At 29.0% G+C, this 20541-nt stretch overlaps 5 protein-coding genes across 5 annotated transcripts; 3 read left to right on the forward strand and 2 right to left on the reverse strand.

The window, feature by feature from the left end:
* The first annotated feature begins 1558 nt into the window (after positions 1-1558).
* Positions 1559-2575, forward strand: LOC124490996 (soma ferritin). Its single transcript, XM_047053584.2, has 2 exons — positions 1559-2027; positions 2105-2575. The coding sequence occupies exons 1-2, from the start codon at positions 1946-1948 to the stop codon at positions 2554-2556; spliced, it is 534 nt and encodes a 177-aa protein (XP_046909540.2). The 5' UTR covers positions 1559-1945; the 3' UTR covers positions 2557-2575.
* Positions 2576-2697: 122 nt separating this feature from the next.
* Positions 2698-5439, reverse strand: LOC124490983 (nucleolar transcription factor 1). Its single transcript, XM_047053569.2, has 3 exons — positions 4963-5439; positions 3199-4883; positions 2698-3126 (listed from the first exon to the last, which is right to left on the reverse strand). The coding sequence occupies exons 1-3, from the start codon at positions 5240-5242 to the stop codon at positions 2704-2706; spliced, it is 2388 nt and encodes a 795-aa protein (XP_046909525.2). The 5' UTR covers positions 5243-5439; the 3' UTR covers positions 2698-2703.
* A 1168-nt stretch (positions 5440-6607) lies between these two features.
* eIF2A (eukaryotic translation initiation factor 2A) lies at positions 6608-8782 on the forward strand. Its single transcript, XM_047053571.2, has 3 exons — positions 6608-7248; positions 7322-7639; positions 7703-8782. Exons 1-3 carry the CDS (start codon positions 6888-6890, stop codon positions 8629-8631), a joined length of 1608 nt encoding a protein of 535 aa, XP_046909527.2. The 5' UTR covers positions 6608-6887; the 3' UTR covers positions 8632-8782.
* A 729-nt stretch (positions 8783-9511) lies between these two features.
* On the forward strand, positions 9512-10816 carry LOC124490293 (uncharacterized). The gene has a single exon (XM_047052763.2). The coding sequence runs from the start codon at positions 9755-9757 to the stop codon at positions 10811-10813; it is 1059 nt and encodes a 352-aa protein (XP_046908719.2). The 5' UTR covers positions 9512-9754; the 3' UTR covers positions 10814-10816.
* Positions 10817-13356: 2540 nt separating this feature from the next.
* On the reverse strand, positions 13357-19455 carry LOC124490981 (solute carrier family 4 member 11). Its single transcript, XM_075730807.1, has 12 exons — positions 19108-19455; positions 17689-18979; positions 16231-17129; positions 15996-16150; positions 15802-15925; positions 15517-15735; positions 15382-15463; positions 14686-15325; positions 14505-14611; positions 13898-14442; positions 13670-13839; positions 13357-13591 (listed from the first exon to the last, which is right to left on the reverse strand). The coding sequence occupies exons 3-12, from the start codon at positions 17110-17112 to the stop codon at positions 13525-13527; spliced, it is 2991 nt and encodes a 996-aa protein (XP_075586922.1). The 5' UTR covers positions 17113-17129; positions 17689-18979; positions 19108-19455; the 3' UTR covers positions 13357-13524.
* Positions 19456-20541: the final 1086 nt, after the last annotated feature.

Here is a 20541-nt window from a genome sequence, read left to right on the forward strand (position 1 = left end):
AAAAAAATTCATCATCATCATCATTTTATATGAACATGCAATAATAATTTATTTACCATTTTTCATTAAAGAAAAAAAAACAAAAAAAAAGTATACGGATTCTGATTTATTCATGTGATGATTTTTTTTGTTTTGTGTTTTGAATTCGAATTTAATTATTATTATTATTATTAATGCCACTAGTGCCGCCATCTATCGAAAATTTCAATTTAAAAAATTTTTTTTCTTTCAAATTATCATTATTCAATGACAACAACGAAAAAAAAACTACAACCTACGCCTAGTCATTCACCTTCCTACACGAACGCATGCACGAAAAAAAATGAAATGAAATGAAATACGCCCAATATATAAAAATTCATGATGATGGAAATTGTGAAAAATAAAACCCAAAACAAATTAAAGTTTCATATACTTTCAATGATGATGATTTTTTTTTCTCTTGATCAACAATCGGTAATTGAACTTGAATTTGTTTTTCGTTGTTGGATGATGATGATGATGATGATCGATAACAAATAAACAACATTCACAGTGGTCATAATCATCTTTCTTCTTCTTTTTTTTTGTTTTGGTTGATTCACTTTATAAATAACTTGAATCGATCGATTTTGTCATTTCAATTTTTTTTTTTCATTGATTTTTGTTGACATTTTCATTTTTGTTTTTCATTGTTTTTAGTTTTTGTTTCTCGTTTTTATTTATTTTCAAAATATTAACCAAAAAAAAAACCAAAATAAAAATGCCAACCATATTACGTACGGCCATCGATCTTTTAATGACCGTTGGTAAACGATATCTGAATCCACGACGACGACGACGACGGCAACAACAACACCGTTTTATTCGTCAACAACATTCATTGATTGAAAATAAACAATATCGATCATTTATACGTAAATGTTTTCCATATTTTCATGTAAAATCATTACAATTATCATCATGGATTCAGTTATGGCCAACAATACAAAGTCTTATGATACATATTGTTCGTGATGGCCGTAAATTACATTATCATTGGAAAGTGATACATTCGATACGGAAATTATCACGTCGATCATTGATTATTAAATTTGATCTTACCATTGATATAGATGATAAATTGATTGTAAAATTTTCTACCCATTGGGAACGTGAATGTTTTCTACTCATCTGTAAAACATTGGGTCGAATACCGGAACGGCCAACAACAGCAACAACAACACGAACTAGAACCAGATCATTATTCAAAAGGAATCATAAAAATCATCAACAACGTTTACGGTGGATTCTTAATAATCGTCGTCATAAAAAATTTCCGATTATACGTGATTTACCGGAATCACAATTGAATAATATGAATCAACGTGATGAACAGCGAAAAATTTTGAAACAATTTCTTAGCATATAGTAGGAAATGATGATTCGAATATAAATGAATAATCGATTGTTGGACGAAACAATCGATAGATTTTATTATTTTTATATAACAAATAAATAAATATATGTTTTTTATTCAAATCCAAAAAAAAAAAAATTTTTTTCATATTAAAAGAAATTTTCCATCAAAACACAATCATCGATTATTGATTTGCAAACATTAGATTAAAAATTTTTTTCCCTCATGCATAGAAAATAAAAAACGGAGATCATCATCATCATCATCATCAATTGTAATTGTCACTAAGTCATCGTCAAGTTATCAGGAAATTATATTTTATTATTATCATCTCTAAACACAGACACATTTGGCAATGTTGTGTGTTTGATTGTGATGTGTATTGCTCTTGTTCAATATATGATGACCCATACAGTAGTATCAACGAACGATATTCATTCATTTACAAATGATAATTATAAATGAAAAAGTTTTGTATAAATACCAGTTTGGATTTGAACGATTAGTTTTTTTTTTATTTTAAAAATTTACAACACTGAAGAGAAAAAACAAAACTTCGAACAAAACATGATGGCTGGCCAATCATCAAAAATTCGAATGAATTTTCATCAAGATTGTGAAAATGGTATTAATAGATTGATCAATCTTGGTAAGTTGATAATATAACACCACATATTTATATATATCATCATCATTATTTAATTCGATTGATCCCAATGAATATAGAATTGTATGCATCCTATACATATCAACAAATGGCCAATCATTTTAATCGTGATGATGTAGCATTATTGGGATTTGAAAAATTTTTCAATGAATCATCCCAACAACATCGTAAACATTATGAACATTTTATACAATTACAAAATCAACGTGGTGGCCATATTGTTTTGGATGATATACAAAAACCAATTGAACATCGTTGGTCATCCGGATTGGAAGCAATGAATGCAGCAATGGAATTGGAAAAAACAATGAATCAATCATTGTTGGATCTACATAGTTTAGCATCAAAACATAATGATCCACATTTTGCCGATTTTATTGAATCACATTATCTCGATGAACAAGTTGAAGTGATTAAAAAATTATCTACATTCATAACCAATTTGGAACGTTGTGGTGGTACTGGAATTGGTGAATATTTTTTCGATCATTATACATTACAACAATCATAATCAATTGAAATTCGTAATCATAAATCATAAAAACTTTAAATGTTTTTTAGTCAAAAAAAAAAAACAAAATAATACTTTATTTCATTTGAAATTTTCATTAAAAAAAAAATGTTGACATATCTTCAATCTTTAAATTGACTGAGAAAATTAATCCATCACATCATCATCATTTTCACTTGATGATGATGAATCATCGTATAAACAATTGGAAAATTTTTTCTTTGATTTTGTTGTTGATGAAAATGATTCAATTGGTGTAATCGTTGTTGTTGTTGTCGATGATGATGATGATAATGCTGATGCTTTTTTCAGTGATTTTAACGTTGATGATAATGTCAATGATGGTGATGATGATGATGATGTTGATGATAAAGTTTGATTCTCATTCCATTCGATTGTTTTACGTGAATCATCATCATCATTATTATTATCCAATTTTCTTTTTTTCACTTTTTTCATTTCTTTTTCATTCTTGATTTCTGACAATTCCAACATTTCATCGGTAGTAGCAGTTATTGTTCCAGCTTTATTAAATTCTTTCATCTCTTTTTTACTTGGTAAGGTTCCATCCTGTTTTTTTTTGATAATTAATAATTATAATAATTAATAGATAATTATGAATTGAAACAATGAACAACAAACCTTTTTAAAACGATTAAATAATTTTTCAAACATTTCACATTTACTTGATTGTAATTGTAAATAATATTGTTTCTGTTCCACTGACATTTGTTTCCATTGTTCGGATGCATAACGCATTCGTTCCTGTGTTGTTTTATTAATCATTGTTGATAATATTGAACTACAATATGTTGTAAAACCACAACGACGTGGTTTACGAAGGCCAGTTTGTAGAAAAAATTCCGATTCTTTAACATCTTTAAATTTAATATCTTTTGATGATTCTTTTCTTCTTGTTGCTGTCGTTGTTGTTGTTGATGATTTTTTTGTCTTCGTATTTGATGGTAAAAAATCTTGCATTGATTCAGCTACTTCAAGATATTCAGTTTTTTGTATTGCTGGCATTGATGACCATTGTTCATTTATCATATCCATTAATTCAGCATTCGTTTTATCGCTATAAATTGGTTTTAACCGTTGCATTTCATTCATTTGATATGCAATCATTGCTGTCTGATCGATAGCAGCAGTTTTTTTCTGCATTTCTTTGGCTAACGATACAATCGATGATGTTGGCATAAATTGTTTATTCGATGAAAAAATATTCTTTTCACTTGGTAATTTAAAATGTCCTTGTTCAATAAGTAGCTGTTTTTTCTCATCATCCGGTAATGTATGGACGTATTCATCAAATTTTCTTATATATTCACTCATCATATTCTGTGCATCTTCATTATATTTTGATCGTTCCTCAATGGTCATCTCTTTCCATCGTTTAGCAACAAGTACCATTTTTTCTTTAGATGGAACATCTTTGAATTCTTTAAGCATTATCTGTGAGAATAGCATATAACCAGAATTTGGTGGCCTCATTGGCATTCCTTGATAACGACGTCGTAATTCTTGTTCATTTTTTGTCAATAATGGTTTCATTATGACCGGTGCTGTATATGTTGGATTAGCAGCCATAAATTCCTCCAATTCTTGATTATAACGTTCTTGATCTTTAAGTGATTTTTTAATAAATTTATAATGTTTTTTTTCACTTATATTATTCCATTGTTCACGTATTCGATCCTGTATGGCTTTTGGATCTTCATCCGTATCTGTTGGTATTTTCTTCATCTTAGATAATCGATACAATTGAAATGGTGTACGTGGTTTTTCCGGGCCAATTTTCTCACCAGTTCGCATACGTTGAGAAAACAATTCCGGATATTTTGTACGAAATTGTATCATTTGTTCACGATATTTAATAAGATCTTCTTCATAATCACGACGATATTTGGCTCGTTTTTTATCGGATAATTTGGCAAATTTTGTGGATAAAATTTTCGCCAATTCAGCCACAGATTTATTTGGATATTGTTGTTGTAGTTTTGGACGTTTTTCTAAAAAATATCGTAAAAATAATGAACATGGTTTTTTCGGTCGATTAGGATGATTTAAATGTCGTTTATTTGTCCATTCGAATGCATCGCCAAGCATTTCGGTTAATGTTCGATATTTTCGTAATCCATTTATAATATTCACTGCACATTCTTTACATTCATTTGCATCGAAATGTTTGAATTTTACTTGATCCCAATTGATTGTCTTTTCCAATGTTGTTGAATATTTTGTCAAATCATTTTGTGGTAAACATTTTTTTATATTTTCCAATAAAGTTTTCAAATCATTTGTTGACCAACGATTATCAAAATTATCTGTAAATAAAATGATCAAAGTAAAAGTAAAAAATTTGAACATAGATACAAAAAAAACCAAACAAGAAAATATAATTACCAGTAATGACAGTATCATTTGACAATTCAAGCAATTCAGTTTCAACAACACCATTATTAACACCATCATTCATAATCATCATCATCATAGACATTTCATCATTATCATCATTATTATCCGATTTATAATTCGCTAATGTTGTCATCGAGTTATCATCAGTTTCATCACTATTCAATTTGGATTTTTTACGTTTTTTCTTCGTATTCATCGATGAATCAGATGATTTGTTTGCATCCGAATCGAGAATTTCTTCTTTTATCGTTTTTTGTTGTTGTTCCATTTATGAAATCAATAAGGATTCTGATGAATAATAATAAATGAAAAAAAAAGACAAATGATGATGTAACACATTCAATGAAAAAAAAATCCAATATGCTTGTAAGCGTAATGAAACGAAATGAGTAAGCACATCAGAAACACATGCAACCGTCGTTTTACGTTAACCGTACTTGCTCGCAAAAAAATCCGCATTACAATGTTACCTTTTTTATTTCATTCCTTTTCTTTGGCTATTAGCTAAGTATTAAAGCTAATCATTCGGCTTCAACATTAATGCTTACCGCTGCCTCCATACATCGATATGAGCTAAACATACACACATAATGTATATATGTTGGAATCCAATGGTCACGTGACCATATGGATATCATCAAGAATTTTTTATTTTATTTCACAATCTAATCACTAATGGATAAGAATTACAAAAATTTTAAATCGATTATTATCAAAAGAAAAATTGATTTAGAAATTTATGGGAAAAGAAGAGAATTGTGATGTAGATATTATTATTCTGTTGTAATAAAACTGGCATAAATTTGATCAATTTCATCTTTCATCAATTCCAATTGTTCATTTTCATTACGAATATTTTCAATTTTTGTTTGTAATCGTTTATTCTTTTCATCCATTTGTATCAATGTTTCAAATGTGGTTCGTAATTCAATCATATGATAATGGTATCGATCTTGATCATTATTTTCAAATTCCAAATTCGATACTGTCATCCATTTTAACATTTTGGATTTATGGAACTCATCATCATCATCATCATCATTAGATTTATTATCGTCAACATTATTATGATGATCATCACTATTATCATCGTGAATAACAACAGTAGTATTGGATGTTGATGATTTTCGTTTTTCATTAACAGCAGTCGTTGATTTTTTGATTTTCGCATTTTGACCATTTTCTTTATCATGATTTTGATTCGAAGTTTGTTCATCATTTTTCAATGTTGTTGTTTTAAACATTTTGTTGTTGCTATCCTCATGATCATCATCATGGCCATGATTTTCGTCATTGTTTTTGTTATTGATAACAATCGATTGTTTAAGATTTAAATTTGTTTGTTTAATTGAATGATGATGATCGTCAATACGATTAATGTCGATAACTCTGCCAAATGATCTAGATGATGATGATTTATTATTTCGTCGATAATCAGCCATGTTGCTTGATGTATATTGATAATAAGATGAACAAACAATCAATGTATTCAAACAGTTTGTTTTTGATAATTTTGTAGTTTACTGTTCGACTTGAATAACATGTGACCTCATGAGACAAATGCTGAAATGAATGAGAATTTCGCGGTATCAAATACGAAACGTACTTTATGTACGGTAATTTCGAACACATGTGTGGTGTGGCATGCAGCATCGTCATCACGTATTTGATTTTATCGAATGAATTCATTCAATCATTGGATTGGATTCGTGTTGGTCGGTTGTTTTGTTTATTTGTAAAGGATCGAAAGGTTATTATTTATCTGATTGGATCACCAAATGGATCCATTCCAACGTTAATTTTGGAACTTTTAGTTCCTTGTCAATTGCTTTTCATTAAAATTGTGATATTTGTCAAATCATCATACTCTAACGAAATCTGACCAATTAACAAAAAAAAAAAAAAAATAAAATATGGCTGTTGCGGCCAAATTTATTGTACACGATTCTAATGGCCTTCATGTTTGGTCGACCGATGGTCCAAATGAAAGCGCTGATTTATTGAAAACATTAGATACTGGTGGTCAAAAACCATTGAATCTACTGCCATCACCAGATGGCCAATATTTGGCCATCATATTCAAGGATTGTGTACGTGTTTTTGTTCACGATCAAATGGATAAACCAACATTGGAATTCATGATTGAAAGTGTTAAACATGTTGAATTCTCGCCCAAATCGACAATGATCATGTTGTTTGCTCCGTTGGCTCAACAGAATCCATCGCCCAATCTAAAAGTGTTTGATCTGACAAAAAATGGCCAATTAAATCATGGTATATTCCATCATTGTTTTCAATTTGTTTGAATGAAATTTTTTTTTAATAATTTATCATATCATAAATTTAGAATGGACAACGAAAAAACGTGAATTAGTTCAATGGTCTGCCGATGAATCTATTGCCCATCGTCAATGTGGATCGGAAATCCTATTCTTCGAGAATAATGATTTCAATCGTTGTGTGCAAAAAATTTCAGAACCAAAATTAACTACATATGGCTTTACAACAAACAAAGCTGGCTGTAGTTTTGTTGCCATTTACATAAAAGGCCAAAAAGGTTCGCCAAGTATGATACGAATTCATGGATTTCCACATTTGGATAATGCTATTGTTTCGAAAAGTTTCTACAAAGTCGATACGGTCGATATTAAATGGAATCCAAAAGGTTTGATTATTCAAAAGTAAATTTTATTTTTAATCTTTGGTGTAAAAAAATTTTAATATTCAGGTGATGCTATTTTGGCCATGACTTCGACCGATTATGATTCAAGTGGTCAAAGTTATTATGGTGAAACTATGCTACATTTCATGGATCTTCGTGGTGAAACATCGACCATCGTTGGGAAAAAAGAGGGTACTGTATCAGCGGCTGAATGGTTACCAAACAATGATGGATTCATCGTCATCCAGGGTAAAATGCCTGCTCTTGTAACTTGGTATTCAAATCGTGCTGAACCAATGTTTTCATTTGGTGAATTACCCGTCAACGGTATACAAGTGAATCCATTCGGTACATTACTGGCTTTAACCGGATTTGGGAATCTTTCCGGAAATGTTTATGTTTGGAATCTAAAAACAAAATCATTGATTTCGAATTTCAAAGCTGTCGATACAACATGTTATAGCTGGCTAGCCGATGGCATCCATATGATTACTGCCACGCATTATGATCGATTAAAAGTGGCCAATGGTTTCAAAGTTTGGAATTATCTTGGTTCAATGATCCATCAACAAGATTGTATTGATGATAGCCAAATTCAGCTTTATCGAATTTTTCCATTCGATCCTGCCGGTCGATTCGATGAACCATCATTACAGGCAGGTATCAAAGGCAAAATTCTCTGTGAAGAACCGGTCCATAAATACGTTCCACCAAGCTTGCGTAACAAACAATCACAATCCTCAAGATTGATCAAGCCACCACCGCCAAAACCATCAATAAAATCATTGCATCAACAATCAAAAACAGTGGCCGATAAAGATCCACAAGCTATAAAAGCAAAAAAATTGAAAAATCTAAACAAAAAACTACAACAGATTGAACATTTAAAGAAATTACAAGATGAAGGTAAACAGCTTGAAAAGAATCAACTTGGTAAAATCGAAAAATTGGATGAGATAATCAAAGAAATTGAAATGTTGAAAATGGAAGCCTAAAAAAAATGAATAGTTTGTTCTCCTAATTGTTATAAAAAAAAATAGGATAAACAATCAAGGTCAATGTTGTAAAATCTTATGATTTCAACAATCTTATGATTTTAAGAATAAAATGAAACAAAAAATGATCGATACTAGATTTTGCCGGTTAAAAGATAATCATAATAATAACAATTTTTTTTTCTTTATTTTCATTGTCATCATTCTTGTAACAATTATCATCGTTATCATCAACATTGAATCGATCTTAACATTTTCAACATTCATGTCAATTGAGAAAATGAAAACGAAATGAAAATGTAAAATTATCGATCAAATGTCTATGCTTTTGTCGATCATTGTATTGTTTGACTGTAGTTGGGGGTTTACATTGATATATGACATTGAATGAATGAATGAATGAATGTGTTTGGTGTTGGTTTTTTTTCCCAGGTAAGCACGATATACCCATTTATTTGATGATATAATCATCATCGTTAGAAATGAAAACAACAAAGAAACGGTACAAATATAATTTGGTTTGTTTTTTTTTCTTCAACACACACACACACAAGATGATAGATGACTTCATCGACATTGACAACGAAACTTTTATGAAAAAAAAAAATTTAGAACTGAAATTTCAATTTTTTTCAAGAAATAACAAAAAAAAAAATAGTTCGTTTGTTGGTCGGCGTTTTTTTTTTTCGTTTTACCTGCCATGGTTTCCAAGACATTGTCTTGTTTCTGTTTGATAATTCAATTCGTAAGAAAAAACCGAAAAAAAAATGAAAATGACTTTTCTATACTCACCCACCATTAAATCATTCATCACTAAATTGGTTTGTATGTATAATATGTACAATTGTAGTTGTAGTTGATCATAGTCTAGTGCGGTTCATATTATATTTTTTTTCTTAAAAATTTTAATGTGAAATTTGAAAACAAAAACGAAAGAAAAATTTTCAATCCAATTTTTTTTTGTCCACCTAGATTCGATTGATGATGGCTAACCATCACCGAAGCAATCATTGTTGTGTGATGTGTTTTTAATTGATTGATTGATTGATGAAAAAACAATTGACATCCTTAATATTTTTCTAATTTTTTTCCCCATTCTTTGATTTTATTCACAAAAAAAATAATGCCATCATTGATGATATTAGCATCATCATCATCATCATCATCATTTATGGCCACAACAATATCGATACAAAATTTAATTATTATATCGATAATGATGGGAATGATAAATGCCCAACAACAACAACAACAATCTGCCTCATCAATACCGATGATGATGCAAACATTCGATGCAACATGGGATGCATTGAAATGTGCAATGAAAATATCTTTGATACAGATGGCCAAATATCATAATAATCAAATGTCTTGCTGTGGTCTTTGGATAGTAAAATGGTTTATAAAATCATCTGCTGAAGAATATTGTGAAAGACCGGATGGTGCAAAACAAATATTCGATCAATATATAAATGGTGATCTTATTTATAATCAAATGGTACGATCAGTATTAGGTGATCCAGATTTAAGTTGTGATCCATATCCAGAAGGTTCATCAGCTTGTACACGTTTATGGATTATATTAATATTATTGATTGTAATTGGTATTGTATCCATGTATCTAATTATAATGTGGTGTTGTTGTGTTACTTGTTTTTGGTGTAGAACACGAAAAGAAAATCGTCGTTTACGTGCAAGAATATTGGGTATTGATGGTCCAGAAGAATCATCAACAATGACATCGGTATCGACAACTAATCTAATTGATAGTAGTAGCAATAATAATATTAAACAACAACAACAACAACGAGATGATAAAAATAAACAAAAATCATCAACAACAAATGTATCGATGAATATTCAATCGGCACCATTAAATCAGAATCCATTACATGAACAAATGCATTCAATGAATAATAATCATAATCAACAACAACAACAACAACAGAAAACAGCGAATGGTTTTCTTGCACTAAATGCATATACAAGACCATTACAGATTGGTAATAATGATAATTCATCGGATAAAATACCGATACCAATCGATGATGATGATGATCTTATAGTGACAGGTGATTCAAATAATAATAATAATGAAAATCTACACACTTTCAATGATGGTAATAATAATGGTGATGATATTGGAAATAGAACAAATCAATCTGATGATCTTAAAATGTAGAAATTTTTTTTTTGTTTCGTTTTGTTTGTATTATTTTGTTGTTGTTTTTGATAATTTAATCCAAAATAAAAATAAATGATGATGATGATGATAATTATGATTTTTAAATTTTATTATTCGAAAAAGAAATGAACTTTTTAAGTTTTAAAATATTTGAACATTAATTTTACAACAAAAACTGATAAATAAATCGATAGAGAAATCAATCAATTTCTTTTAACAAGTATTGCAATCAAATCTTTTTTACACGTTTTGTTTATGTTTGGAATGTTATCGTTATCCGAAATAAATCTAAGTTGATTATTAAGTTTCTTTAATTCCACTTTAAAGAATTCATTATAGTATTCTATACGTTTTTTATAATATTTTAAACGAATTGGATAATATTCTGTCAGAATTTCCTCTGCAGTTTTTATATCTTTTTTTAGATTCCCATTATAATCAAAAAGCATCATAGTTGTTGTTGACATTGATCTTTGAATTTTAAATGTTTTGTGAATACCATTGTTCAATGATTGCTGTAGATTTTCTTTAGACATTGTAATGACGAACTTTACTGATGCATTCGTATGATATTCTTTGAAATTCTTTATGTATGGTGGATTATTTTTCAACATTGGCTCTAATATCGTTTTTTTATATGATTGAGTAGAAACACCAATAGGTAATTCAGTTATTTCGAATGTTTCTTCATCTAATATAGCAGCTTCGCCATATCGCCATATATCATGAATAGTTGTTTGTCAAGTCGTTTAATGGTTCCAGTAAATTCATCATACCATGGTATCATCACTAATGAAAACAATAAGTGAGAATTGATGTTATAATCGATTCAACAGACTACTTACGGATGAAAAGATTTCAAATGCTACCACATTCTCGATTCACTTTTGAATTTTTTTTTTGTTGTAGATCGCATATTCTTCTTCGTCTTTAGATCCAGATTTGAAGCGTTTCATTGCCACAATCAATGGATGGTTTTCCAGAAAAACACCAGTAGTTTTTTACAACCGTTTTCACAAATACTGGAAAATAAATTTACAAATATGATTTTGTTGGCGTAAGAATTTTTTGATATAGACTGTAACTCTCCCAGTTGTGTTCAGATGTTGGAATTTGATTTTCAATGTATTCGGATAGCGATTGCCATCATAATTGAGTCCATTTTTTTTTGATTTACATAGTTGTTAAGATGTTCAATGAATTTAATGTAATCGTCCAATAATTATATCTGTTAATGGATGATATCCAATGATTTTTATTTTATTTTATTTATTATTTTTTTTTTTGTAATACAGTATGAAACTTCATATGACGCTAGTAAATATTTTTTTCATTAACGGTCATAAATTTTTCAAAAGATTTTTTTTTCTTTATTTAAAGATTCAAATATACAGTCTTTCAAAATATTCTTTTGGTTTATTGACATTCATTTGAAACATGCTTTGATTCAGGATGTCTTTTTAATTTAATTCAACTTTGACATTCATTTGAAACATGCTTTGATTCAGGATGTCTTTTTAATTTAATTCAACTTTGGCAGTTCTTCCGGTTTCGTTAAATTCGGTTCTGACGAAAGTCAGATCGTCAATTCGTGGCGTGATTTCTTTTTCTAATTTAAATATTTTCAATTCTGTAAGATATTGATCGATGAAAACAACGTTGAACGTCCATTTCCAAAAATTTAATGATACGGTGTGATGAACGTTCCATCAGAATTTCTAAATAATGGTCTGTCATTTATGACTCATTGAATTTCTGCCAATAACGAAGAATTTGCTGACTTTGTTGGTTTTGCCACCTTCTTCTCTTTTTTATTATTTGATTTTTGAGACGTACATTTTTGTTTATACAAGCAATCTTCAACTTTATGTCCAATTTTATGACAAAATGAACATTTGAAAGCGTTTTAAAATTTGTTGTTCCACGTGTTAGACAAAATCAAATCGAAATGAAATAAAAATAAAAATAAAAAATCTACGTGCACATATCATTCACATGAATACATAATAGAACATTTAGCTCCATCTAGTGTGAATAAAAATTGTTTCAATTTTGCATCAGAAAAAATTGATAAATCGATAAAGATGTCGATTGATTTGTATAATGCAAAAAGAATGAGTGTGCCTGCCAGGTTTCGATCCTGGGACTTTCTGTGTACTACGACAGCAAAATTCGCAAATTGCTGATTCTCGAAAATTCCTTATCTCCAAATTCTTGGTTCGAAGACACCAAATTCGGAAATACCGGAAGTTTTGTTAGACAGATATGATACCACTACATCACAGGCACAACAACAAATTATCAGCTTCACTGAACCAGTTCTAAACTGGATGAATAATGGAGGTTGATTTTCAATTCTAAAATAACAACAATAATTTTCAATTAAAATATACAAATATTATCATTTGATCATGGATAGATTTGAAATTATTTGTCTTTAAAATAAATATCCTATATATAGGATCATGGGCATTAATGGGTTAATCAACAACAAATCAATCTGTGTGAACGAAACAAAAAAAATTATTAACAAACAAACAAACAAAAAAAAACAAATCTATTAATCCATCTATAAAGAAAAAAATATCAAACAGAAAATCAAAGAATCTAGAAATGGACAGAAAAAAATATAGTTTCACAAGAATAACAAATCAAAAAAAAATAATGTTTAGGTGTATCAATAGAACAATGTATTATTATTTGTGATGCTAATAATGTTTACTATCAATGATTTTTAAATGTTTTTCTTCAAATACCAATGGTAAAATATATCGTCTAAAATAATTAAAAGAAAAGAAAAAAAAATAAAATTGGAATATTTTTTTAATGAAAATTGTTTCAATTTCGACAAACCTGATTGGTATCATTAAAGCAATCATGAATGGAAAAAATAATCGAAAACTTTTCCATGGACAAAAACCAACGAATGTTATCAATGCAAGTAATGCCAATTGTGTGGCTGTAAAACAATGTACGGTACGTTGTGGAACATGACGTAGATATGATGTGGGTGGATATGAATGCTATAAAATTAGAGACAAAATTATATTCATTAAACAATCCAAAGATATAAGAGCCTACCTGTTCAGTAAGAACAAGGACTACTCGATCATGTATGGAATTATTTCGTAAAGTTGAAATAGCACAATATAAGAAAAGACCACAGAGTACAGCAACCGGAATGTTGGACAATGAATTTGGTATTACTAATACGATCGAACCGATCATCAAATGTACAAGTACACCCGTAACACGTGTTTCACGAACACGTACAACCACATAAGATTTAGTTGAATTATGTTGCGAATCCGTAGCCGGTACAACATCGGCTAATAATCTGGCATGTAATGGTGAATGTGGAAGTATGCCATAAATCCATGGTAAGCCAATCATTGATAGTACAGCATTCAATGATCCCAATACGAATAGATCCCAATGAAAAGCACTGCCTTTTTTCAGATGATTCGATGGTGATCCAACAATCGAAGCACAAACCGATTGAGCGATGAAGAATAACATCGATAAGAAAAAACCAAGAAATGCAGCTAATCCAATTGTTGTCGGTGTAAGTGTTCGAAATGTAGCAAGACGCCATTGAAAATCGGCATTAATAATAAATGAATCAGCTAAATGAGGAAAGAATAATAATTATCATCCAATCAATAAATGGAAAATTTTTTTTACTTACTGTGTACATCACGAAACAAAACTGATCCGATCAAACTGAATGAAATTACTGATAGTGGTAAAGCATAATCGGCTAATGTATTACGTAGAATCGAATTTAAATATGGTCTATATATGGAACGAATTAAACAAATCAAATCGATTAATTTATGAGAAATAATAATCAAAAATTCGGTACTTACGTAGAACTGAAATTATAAAGTAAAACAGCCATAGCAACAGTACCAAGCATAAGAAATAGAAATAAAATACTTTTAGCTGGAAGACAATCTCGAATGGGCAAATCATCCATATCGATTTTATCATTCAAATCAATGATTGTTGTTGTTAAATTTGAATAACCAGTTAGATTATCAAAACAATAATGTTTACGAAAACTTTCATGACATTCTGTAAATGCGGCAGCTGTAAATGCAACAAATACAAATGTAGCAAATGTCTCTTCCGTACTACGGGTGACGTAACGCATCAGATTCGATACATTTAACAGAGCATAAAGGATAAGATAGAATGCACAGAAACAACCAACAGCTGCAAATAGATCAAGGAAATCGACATGCCAATCCTGAGAAGCTTGATAGACAATTTTAACATATAATGTTAATGGTGCCGTTGTGGCAATGATAACCAATGGTTGGCCACTAGTCAATGCAAATATGAGTCCACCGATTGCTTGGCCAATTAATCCTTGTTTCGGTCCTATCAAACCATGTGTATTATGTTCATTGACAACACCGAAAGCAATTGGTGGCAGAATACAGGCAAAAAATATAGACAATACGGCTGCCGATACTTTTGATATGGTATTCTTTCCAACGATTCCTAATGAGAAAATTGTTAGCATAAAATTTATTAAAAAAACAGAAAACATTATTTACCATCAATAAAATCACTAGGATAATATTTAATTCGACGACGAAAATCATTGACTAAACCTTTACCGAAACCAAAACTTTGTTTCTAATAATTGAAAAAAATACTTAATAAAAAACTTTCCATTGAAAATTTCCAACCTGTTTAGCAAGATGATCCGGATGATTTTCCAATTTGTCCAATGAAAATGATTTAAATTTTTTTGATGATTGTCTTCTTTTTAGAAAAGCAACACGATCGGAAATCTGTTGACAAAATTCGACTTGGCTCTCACATTGCAAAAGTGACATTCGCAATGTTGAATCTGCAAATAATGATGCAAATGTTCGTGCAATTTCAAATGCTGATTTTGATGTTTTCTAGTCATTCAAACAGTGATTTTTTTATGAAAAACAAAACAACCGAAAAAGATATGATAAACAAACCTCTTTGGATGGCACTAAAACTAATACAATGAATTGAACATGTCGTAATGTAGGTCCAAAATTACTTGGACGATCTAATCGTGCAATTACGATTCGTCGAGCGGAAAGATTGTTTACTGTTGCACTGTTTTAATTGACAATTAAAATCAGGAAAAAAAACAATAAATTGCTAATGGCTTTTTTAAATCACTTACAATGTACATAACCATGTAGGATCATGTAGATATTCACCAGTCTCAGTATGATAGATACCTTGAAGAAAATCGCTTAATTGAAAGGCATTTTTTGCATCATATAATGATGAACGAGCTTCGGATAATAGTGTACCATCAAGATCATTGTTGATGGCCTGGTAATAGTGGAGAGAAAAATTGAATTTTTTAGTTAGAGCAAAAAAAAAAGAATAATTTTATAATATATTTCATTTACCGTCAACATTTGATCAATAATTTCTTCAACAGAATCACCTTCGAGATCAAGTAGAACGCATGGATTGGCCAAAAATGATTTCACATCACGACCGGCACGTACTTCATTGTTAAAATTTTTCGGTTTAACCACTTCATTACGTAACCTTGATATAAGTACTTCGGTATGTGGAATAATCAATTGTCTATTTGCATTATGATCATTACCAATGGCCATTTCTTCATCATCAGGATCATGGCCATGATCCATAATAAGGCCAACATCTTGACTATCGCTTTCATATTCAGTTTCTTCAAAATTAGATGTCGGTATTAGGCTAGTGATTGTATCAAAACAATTTGTCGTTGTTGAATATGGTGATTGGTCATCAAAATTCTGTGATGGATTTAGTTGATCAAATGTACGTACAGTAAAACGGCCAATCTTATTAGATGAAGAATCTGATTTTTGTCTTGTATGATGTTGTTTACTTTGTTTGAATATTGTACGATATGGATCAATAGGATTTCCATTGATCTCTTGTTGTTGTTCGGCTAACATCTCTTCTTTTTCCTGTTGTTCTTCAAGTTTATTCTTCATTTTATTATTATTATCCAAATCATTATGATTGTTTGTTGAACCATTATTTTCGATTGTCGTATTTGTTGCCGATGAATAAAGCAATGATGTTTCTGTAATACGTCCATCATTGTTATTTGTATTACCATTATTCATTGCCGATGATTCCGATGTCGATGTTGATGATGATGATGATGATGAACGTTGTGATGGTGATGAACGATTTATAATTGAACTATTACTACTATAATTAGACATCGTATATGATGTATCCATTTCAATTTGAATAATACCCGGCGTTGATGATGATAATCGATTGTCCATTTTTTTTTAAAAATTGTCTTTGATATTGATAATGAATGAATGAATGAAAAAATTCAAAAATTATTCAAAAAAAAAACGAAACAAAACCAAAACCAAAAAAAAAAAAAAAAAAAATTCAATGACAATATAATCAATTCAATAAGGACAACAACACATGTATTCAATCAGGAAAATTTTTTTTTTTTTTTTGAATATTAATGGTGAAAATCGTTTAAAGAACAGAAAAAATTTTTTTTTTTCATTCACTTATTGAATTTGAAAATGAATGAATGACATATATAAACATCATATATAATGAGAAAACAATAAACATGTGTGTGTCTGTGTACATGCATCCAAGCATGCATACACACACACTTCAAAATATGAAACAAAAACAAAAACAAAAACAAAAAATGAAAATAGAGGAAATGACGAATTAATGTTTCAGATGAAACTTGTTTAATTTTTTGGTTTTTTTTCTATATCTGTTTCTCTGTATTATTATTATTTTTGTTAGTATATATTAGTGTAATGTTGTTTGGTCGATGTCAAAGCAAAAATAAAATAACAATAAACAAACAGACAGACACATACACACTAATTTGTTGTTTACAGCCAAGTTTATGGTGGTGATTTTTTGATATTAAACAAGTGGAGATTTTGATTCATTCATTCGTTCAATGATGATGATGATGATGATGAGTCAATCAAATCGATGATGATTTTTTTTTTGTTGTTGTCGTTGAAAATAATAAAGGGAAATGCAATATAAAAGAATTTGTATGAGAATGGGGATGGAATTTCCAAAAAATTTTATTTGGTTTTTTTTTTCATTGATCAATCATCAATGTTTATGTTTATAATTATGCGGTGACCAATAATAATAAATGTGATGACACATCAATTAATTGATTGATTGATTGATAGTCAAAACAAAATTAAAAAATTCACAATTAGTCATCAATTGGTGAAATAAAAATCAAATTTTTCAAAAAAAAAATGACGATGATGATATGATTAAGAGGAAATGATTAATTGCAAAAAAAAACAATTGAATATTGATGATAATCGATTGAATTGAATGATTCGACGATTCGAATTCGAATGTTTTATGTTTTTGCAGTTGTTGTTGTTGTTTTCGATAATACAAACCCAAATATATCATTTTTGATTTGATGGTCGGTTGTTGTCATTAATTTTGTTTTTCTTACGATTGTTTTTTTTATTGTTTTTTTTCTTTCTTTTCTTGTTTATTATCATTGACGAAATAAAGTAGATGAAATGGAATGATTTTCAATGAATTGTCTTCAATGATAATTGTTATTTATAATCGAACATTCGAGATTTTTATTTTGATTCGTTTGTTCTTTTTTTTGTTGCATTTTAATTGCCAAACAAATGTATAAATCGATAAGATATGATTATGATAGGTTTTCTTTTTCGTCTTCTTCTTCTTCTTCTTATACTTTATCGATACCTATTTTTTGTCATTGAAATTTTATCGATTTACACACACACACGGGGATTCACATGAATAAACTGGGAAAAGCACCGAAAATATAATAATTAATCAAACAAAATAAAGATAAAAATGTAGATAGGCTGATAATGTATGATTTTCGATCCAAATCATTCGAATGATTGTGTGTGTGTGTGTATAATTCTGTATATTATGTCTATCTACTTGTTATGATTGGTCGGTTGTAATGATTCGAAGACGAAAAAGAAAAAATAATTAGATTGCAATAAAAAAAAATATTGATAATCATCGTTAATCACGAATTCAAAGTTTCCAAGAAATAAACAAAACAAAACAAACATTATTATGGAAACCATAGAAATAGAGATTTAATAATAAAAATAAATGATGATGATGAAATTAGCTCTTTTTTTCCAATGAAAAAAAACAAACAAAAAATAATAAAGAATTCATCATTATCATCATCAAATTTAAAGGAAAATTCTTAATTAAAAAATAAAAATAAAAATAAAAATAGCCAAAGGCATAAATACCTTGAATGTTGATGATAAAAATAAATTGTTATTGATTGATTATTTTCTTTTAACCATAAACTGATTGGTCAGATTGATACATGTGTGTGTGTGTGTGTGTATGAAATGTACCCGTGATTATTATTGGAAAAAAAAGAAGTTGATCACATAATTTTTATACGATTGAAAAATTCTACAGACACACACACATACACACACACACATCACAAAAGAATTGATATGAATCAAAAAAAAAATTAATAATGAATTTCACTAGATTCACAATAGTTGCATTAATGTTTGTTTGAAGATATTTGAGATTCGTAGAAACAACAAAAAAAAAAACATTTTATAGAGAGAATGTCCATGTCTATGGCTATTAAGTGTATGATGTTTTGAAACTTGTTATGATGAGGTTATTATTATTACAACCTATACACCGACAGACATCACATCATAATCATCTAACAGAAGTTTTTTTTATGGAAATGATCATTTTTTTAATGATAAGGGACACATATACATATTGATCGATGTCGATGTACAATTCCAGCTATTTGAATGAATGTTTTCGGTTCATTGAAAATTGAACATTAAATATCCTGGACAGATGGTTATGATGTATGTATGTATGTATTATGGATTTATACGAACCTGGTTAATTGGAAAAAATATGAATTTTTTTCTTTCATTTCGAAATTGACCTGTTATTTTATTGTTTTGATATGAAAGAAAAAAAAAATTTAACGGAATAATTACAACCAAAACAGAAAAAAACAATCACCGTTCATAAATGATGTTATATTATACAAGCAATTCCGTTAATTAATGATGATGATTATTTTTTTGATTATCACCATCACAATGGATATTATTTAATTTAAATTTCATTTTTTTTTTGTTAAACATCAACACAAACTAACACACACACACACACACACACACAAATACACTTTTATTGTAAGTTGTAATTATCGCAACCAAAAGATGAATTGAAAGATGAAAAAAATACATAAATCTTTTTTTTTTTTTAATTGTAAAATTCATTTTGTTATTGTTGATGATGATTATTGGTTGTTGTTATGTCATCATTAAAGTTATTTTGTACATTCGTGATTTGTATGATGAACATGGTATCATGTAATTTTCTTTGATTGAAAAAAAAGAGGCAACAATTTTTTTTTTCGTTCATCATATTCATCGAAAAAGAATTTCAAAAAAAGATAATACCAAAAATCACATGATGTATTGAAAGAGAACATTGATGATTGAACAGAAAGAAATGAAATTCCATTAATGATGGGTTTATTGATTTTTTTTAATAACCAACAATCACTATGATGATGATCATCATCATTTATTCATATTTGATGGATCACCACAATTTAATCAATTATCATCGAATAATTATATTTGTATTAAAATTTTATTCAAAATTAATGATAAAAAAAATTG

This window comes from Dermatophagoides farinae, chromosome 4 (genome assembly GCF_024713945.1).
Source record: "Dermatophagoides farinae isolate YC_2012a chromosome 4, ASM2471394v1, whole genome shotgun sequence".
NCBI classification, from domain to species: domain Eukaryota; kingdom Metazoa; phylum Arthropoda; class Arachnida; order Sarcoptiformes; family Pyroglyphidae; genus Dermatophagoides; species Dermatophagoides farinae.

What these genes read in the sequence shown, in the direction of transcription:
- LOC124490981 (XM_075730807.1), bottom strand. Translation starts at nt 17,112, where the DNA reads ATGGACAATCGATTATCATCATCAACGCCGGGTATTATTCAAATTGAA. An exon ending in CGGATCATCTTGCTAAACAG is followed by an intron (nt 15,464 to 15,516) that starts GTTGGAAATTTT and finishes TTCAATTATTAG; the next exon opens with AAACAAAGTTTTGGTTTCGG. An exon ending in CTTTATAATTTCAGTTCTAC is followed by an intron (nt 14,612 to 14,685) that starts GTAAGTACCGAA and finishes TTCCATATATAG; the next exon opens with ACCATATTTAAATTCGATTC.
- eIF2A (XM_047053571.2), top strand. Translation starts at nt 6,888, where the DNA reads ATGGCTGTTGCGGCCAAATTTATTGTACACGATTCTAATGGCCTTCAT. An exon ending in AAATGGCCAATTAAATCATG is followed by an intron (nt 7,249 to 7,321) that starts GTATATTCCATC and finishes TCATAAATTTAG; the next exon opens with AATGGACAACGAAAAAACGT. An exon ending in TATTAAATGGAATCCAAAAG is followed by an intron (nt 7,640 to 7,702) that starts GTTTGATTATTC and finishes TTTAATATTCAG; the next exon opens with GTGATGCTATTTTGGCCATG.
- LOC124490996 (XM_047053584.2), top strand. Translation starts at nt 1,946, where the DNA reads ATGATGGCTGGCCAATCATCAAAAATTCGAATGAATTTTCATCAAGAT. An exon ending in TAATAGATTGATCAATCTTG is followed by an intron (nt 2,028 to 2,104) that starts GTAAGTTGATAA and finishes CAATGAATATAG; the next exon opens with AATTGTATGCATCCTATACA.
- LOC124490293 (XM_047052763.2), top strand. Translation starts at nt 9,755, where the DNA reads ATGCCATCATTGATGATATTAGCATCATCATCATCATCATCATCATTT.
- LOC124490983 (XM_047053569.2), bottom strand. Translation starts at nt 5,242, where the DNA reads ATGGAACAACAACAAAAAACGATAAAAGAAGAAATTCTCGATTCGGAT. An exon ending in AAATGATACTGTCATTACTG is followed by an intron (nt 4,884 to 4,962) that starts GTAATTATATTT and finishes TTTTATTTACAG; the next exon opens with ATAATTTTGATAATCGTTGG. An exon ending in TATTTAATCGTTTTAAAAAG is followed by an intron (nt 3,127 to 3,198) that starts GTTTGTTGTTCA and finishes AAAAAAAAACAG; the next exon opens with GATGGAACCTTACCAAGTAA.